Source organism: Cyprinus carpio, chromosome A7, assembly GCF_018340385.1.
Source record: "Cyprinus carpio isolate SPL01 chromosome A7, ASM1834038v1, whole genome shotgun sequence".
Lineage (NCBI taxonomy): Eukaryota > Metazoa > Chordata > Actinopteri > Cypriniformes > Cyprinidae > Cyprinus > Cyprinus carpio.
Window position 1 is genome coordinate 8,927,194 of NC_056578.1, and position 5,610 is coordinate 8,932,803.

General features: G+C 33.7%; 1 protein-coding gene across 1 annotated transcript; it reads right to left on the reverse strand.

Annotated features, from left to right (window-relative positions):
• Positions 1-1,237: 1,237 nt before the first annotated feature.
• Positions 1,238-3,580, reverse strand: LOC109076576 (succinate dehydrogenase assembly factor 2, mitochondrial-like). The gene is made up of 4 exons (XM_019092263.2): positions 3,324-3,580; positions 2,674-2,885; positions 2,003-2,112; positions 1,238-1,762 (listed from the first exon to the last, which is right to left on the reverse strand). The coding sequence occupies exons 1-4, from the start codon at positions 3,348-3,350 to the stop codon at positions 1,635-1,637; spliced, it is 477 nt and encodes a 158-aa protein (XP_018947808.1). The 5' UTR covers positions 3,351-3,580; the 3' UTR covers positions 1,238-1,634.
• Between the last annotated feature and the right edge of the window lie 2,030 nt (positions 3,581-5,610).

Here is a 5,610-nt window from a genome sequence, read left to right on the forward strand (position 1 = left end):
TGTCCAGGATTTAGGGTGATGTGCAGAGCATACATTATCTCAGAATAACAGTAAGACAGTGAATTTTTACGTTTTCTGTAAAAGAATGTGACTGTTGCTTGCCTGTACTGTCAGTGCTAAGGTACTGTGGGTGTTCGCCAAGACATTGCCATGAGGTGTTCAGAGTGGGAGTTTAGCATATTGCTAGGTGGTTGCTAAAGGGTGTGTTTCAATTAGCTCCCTTGTTCAGACATTTCTACAGAACTGCACTGGAAGCCATATTATAATGTATTATAATGAAGCAGAAACCGGATGAGTTCAAGGGAAGGGGGTTGTTTAAATGTCTAACCCCTCCAGCAACAGCAATAGTGATTATTGCTTTTTAAAGCCAGTGATGCCATAGAAGAACCATTTTGGTTGTCCAAAGAATTTTTCCGTGAAGTTATTAAGGTCACTAATTATATCCTTTAAAACTCGTCTGTTCATCAAAAATGACATATTTAAACATTTTCATAAAAATAATTTCCTCATGCCTTAAATGGTGTGAATTTAACTCCCTTACCTCATTTAGTATGCATGGATTTATGAATGTTGACTAATGAATTTACACATGGATTTGTCTTATTTAAAAAAAAAAAAACAGCAGATAAACAATGTGAAACATAGTTAAACAATGTTTTGCGACCAACAACAACAGCTTGAGTGTGATGATATCAAAGACTCCATTCAGAATCCATTATTCAAAATGCTAGGATGTGTTTCAATAGGGAAGAAGGCACATCTCTTTACAGTCACCTTATTAGCAAGGAAAAGTCTGCCATCTTCTGGTAGAGACTAAAACACGTTATATATAGATATGCATGTCATTGCATTAATGAAAAACAAAATGCAGTGACATTCAGACATTTTTAAGTGTGCCAAATGTCCTGATACATCTTGGGTTAATATTTCTGACCAACAACAACAACATTCTTATCTGGTGTCTTTAGAATCTTTCAGATCTCATCAGGTTTCTTTTGTGCGCAAAGCCCTTTTAAATCTTGAATCCAAGGCTCAGGGTCTCACATCTTGTGTCTGGACAAATCAATGTCAATCATTTTAAATTATAACAACCCAAATAGATGCAATCAGTCTGTTCTGTTCAGCAATATCCGAGCTGAATGGTGCATTAGCACAACCCTGTGCATGAGCTTTGAATATACCCTAATTTGTTGTAAACTGAGCTGCTTAAGAAAATAACATGATTCACACTCTGAACTTTTCAATGCCTGTAGCTAAGTACTGCAAAACCTTTTATCAAATGAACTTGACACAAATTTGCTCCACGTCATCTCACGTGGAAAAAAACACACTCAGAAATAATATATTTGACAGAAAATACTCTTTAAAAAAATACTCTTTCTGTGGTTGTTCTAAACCTGTTAGGACACACATATATTTTTTATTAATATGAATCCAAGGATCAGCGTTTTATGTGTATGAGGACATGCATGCAAAACTGTCCTATATATGACGTGCATTTTATAGTCACTGTAGACATATTTAATCCCAGGAACCTTTAAAATGATTTCGAATAGGTCTCGTGTCTGAGGTGAGTTCAGTTCCGGGTTGCTATGACAGTCTCTGACAGAAGGGTTTTAATTTAATTAAGAGTTTTAATTGCTCTTGTCCAGATATTCCAGATTAGGGGCATCCAGACGCTGCTCCATGTCCTTGTTCTTGGCGAACTCTTTGAGCATGTCCATCACCTCGCCCTGGTACACATCAGGTGTCGGCTTAGCCTCTGATGGGAAGAAGACGTATTTAGAAATGTGTGCAAATTCATATTAGACCACATTTACTTCCTATATACACATTCCTGGTCTTATTGTGCATGACACACCAATGCACGTTACTGCAAAGAAAACATCAATGGACAAAATCCAAGTCAAACACACGATTTAGATTTCATCTGAATGCACAGGCAGAGCTGTAAAACATTCTTCATCTCTTCTATCTATTTAGTTTGTCAATGCATACATACCTGTTGCCCAGTAGTAGATGTCCCAGTCATTGCTGGGTTCATTGATGAGTCTGTCGTACTGCTTTAGCTGAGGTTCACTCATTGTGTTCAGGTACTGCTTCGCAAAAAGGCTGGTAAAAAAAAAAACAGTCGCAGTCAGAGTAATTCTATTTTCTATAGTAATAAGTATTATGCTTAATTTTAATAATAATGGTAGCACTTTACAATAAGGTTCCATTTGTTATTATTAGTTAACATGGACTAACATTGTAAAATATATTTATTAACCTTAACATCAACATTTACTAATGAACTATTTGAATTTTATTTTTTTTATTTATTATTATTTAATGGATAAATACATCAAGATACACTAAATGAAAATGAGAAATGTTGCAACTACCTAATATATATATATATATATATATATATATATATATATATATATATATATATTATATATATATATATATATATATATATTATGGTTATAGTTGGAATAGAATGACTATATTTGTAAATAGTCAGCAGTATTCTGTGTATACAGCTCACTACAATTCATCCTGAACATATTCAGATACACTTAGACAATATTATCTGTCGTTGCCAAGACTGGTATTGCCTGCTAGAGTAAGTTTTGCAGTCTGTTGAGACGGTGGCATTTATCTAAGACATCTTCTTGACCTGCTGACCTCAGAAGGATGCAGTTCTCCAGCATGCCTCTCTTGCGGCTCTCGTACAGGAGTCTCTTTCTCTTGATGTCCAGGGATTCTCCTGTCCTCTCCTGCCACGGAGGCAGTTGGATCTCAATGAGGGTCGGTTCTGGGGCGTCACCGCGGTACCCCCGAGAAATCACTGTGCTGACAGCTGGACGCAGTGATGCCCGGCAAACAGAAAGAACAGCCTGAGAAAATATAGCTTTGGTTAACTATAATGACCCTGGAAAAAAAAACAGGAGCTCTTAGGCGGTGAATCTGTAACGTTACATGTTTATTAAAAAGTAAAAATACCTGCTCAGGACACTGTCTAATAAAAAAAAAAAAAAAATCTAACTATGTAAAGTAATATACAAAAAAAGTGAAACGGGTCTTATGTATGAATTCAGAGTACAGTTAGTGTTGTTAAAGTCCTCATCTGACCGTGCTCTGTCAAAATAAGACGACAGGATAAAAATCCAACAAAACCCCTGCGTTTATTTGGATGTTATGTATTAGCTGTATATTAGATATTAATAAGTGTGTGTGACGGGCTGCAAACAGAGGCTCTCACTGCAAACACATGAGGTCAAGTGAGATCTTTAAAAACCTGTCGCCACATAAGAGTGCTGAACGAGCAAACGTACCTTTCGTGCGACATTTACTGAAAACATGTTATCTTGCAGTATCTTCAGTGATGTGTGACTGATCAGGTGTTTGACCGACAATTTTTTATTTGATTATTTTGAAGGGGAGTTTATGCAACTGTTTCACAATCAAAGCAGGAAACGCCGCGCAGAGGTCGCCATGTTGGTAAGGTCAAGACCGTTTTCTTATTTGAATATTATTTGAATGTTGCTCTGAATAGTTCTCTGTTTTCTGTGTCGTGCAGATGTGACGTGAGTATTTTAACCTTCGAGTTTGTCTTTGAGTATTTGGCTTAATAAAGGTAAAACATATTGTAAGCTGCTGTTTGTTTCCTAGGGAATGTTTTTCAGTGAAAGCGGATGTCAGTTTTTAAAGGACCAGTGTTACTAATTATAAACAATAATCTTATCCCATATTAATTCCCTTTGAGACCCTGATGAAACTGATATGCATATCTTTTGGGATTGTCCGCACACACAGCTATTTTGGATTGAATTCTCTAATGTTATCAATCGCAGTGTGCTCCAGGGTTTCTCTCTGCTTTTTAAGGATGTACTGTTTGGCTTTTTAATATAAAAAATAATAATAATATTTTATTATAAACCTATTATTACTTCTTGCAAAATTTTATATTCACCCCAGTAAATTCACTCATCAAAATCCTTTATATATTGTTTTTAAAAAAAGAGGCTCAACAGAATATCCAAACTATTTCATCTTCCAAGAATCTTAAGGCTTTTAAAACAGATAATTTATTTAATCTCTTTTAATTTATTTTGTTAAAGCTTTCGTTTTGTATTATTTTATTTATTGTTACATATGTCTATAAATGGTGCTTTGTATGTAATGTCACCACTTGTTGTCACCGCAATGCTGATATTCTCTGTACTTTTATCTTTGGTACCTTGGCATTAATAATAATAATAATAATAAATAATAATATATATTATATATATATATATATATATATATATATATATATATATATATATATATATATATATATATATATATATTATATATCCTTTGCTTTACATTTATTAAACGCATAATTAATACCCAAAACCCTATTTAATGTCTGAAAATATATAAACTTAAATTACATTCCAAAATGTAAGATTAATATTTTTTCTCCTTACAGTTTAATTGGTCTTCAAAATCCAAATTACACACGAATATAAGAAAAACAGAAAATGAAATAATGCAAAATAATACAGAAGTAGAAATATAGAGGGGGAAAAAACAATTGTTTAATGAATGTACAGTTATGTGTTATTTACAGTTAATGTAGTTTACAAATGTACAGTTTTCAGATGCTATGTATTAATGTGCCAGTTATGATGGACAATGTATAGTTATGAATGTTTTAATTGTTCATGCTGAGTATTGCCTGCAGGGATTATGCCTGGATGTTCAGGTGGTCAGTGCTCTGTAGCATTGAACGAGACAGTGGACTAGGTCCAGCGTGATTTTACCAGCCCTTTCCCTCACTCTGGAGGTGTAGAGATCTTGGAGTTTGGGCAGGAGGAACCAAAAATCTTCTCCACAGTCCTGACTCTCCGTTGTAGTCTCTTGATGTCAGATTTGGTAGCTGAACCAAACCAGTTATGGATAAAATGACTTAAATCTGACAGAATTTGTGCATCGAAGTTACTTTCGCAGGTGAATTTCCTTCTGCCTCTTGATTTCATCAGTCTATTTCAGAAGCTTAGGCAACAGGTACTTTGATTTTTACTCATACTCAAGTAGGCTATGAGTAAATTTATGTTCAAATATATTTTCAGCAACAATTCATAAGCAGTTATTTTAGTATGAAATATATACTACCTTTTTTTTATTTTACTATTTTGGGTTAATTTATTTTATTTCAGTTTTAGTTTTTATTTACAGTTTCATATATCAAACTTTTTGGCAAGGCAGTATTTATAATGTTCATTTAGTGTTTTTTTCATCTAATATATATATATTGTTTTCAGCTTTATTTCGATTAATAATATTTTTGATAGTTTTAGTTAATGATAAACGTTTAATGGCAAACACTTGACAGATGTATCAATGTGAACCAATGTTACAGAGAAGAGCAGCTTTTTGTGTTCCAAAGAAATAAATGACAGTACACAATTTTGGAAAATAATGAGTGTGAATAATAACAAATTGCATTTTTAGGCTAAGGATTATTTTTATCTGATTTTTCTTGTTTAAACTCAAATATTAAAACTGTAGAGTTGATAAAGCAGATGCCCATTAGAGTTCCTCCAAGTTATTGCGATATGTAATGAACCCCAC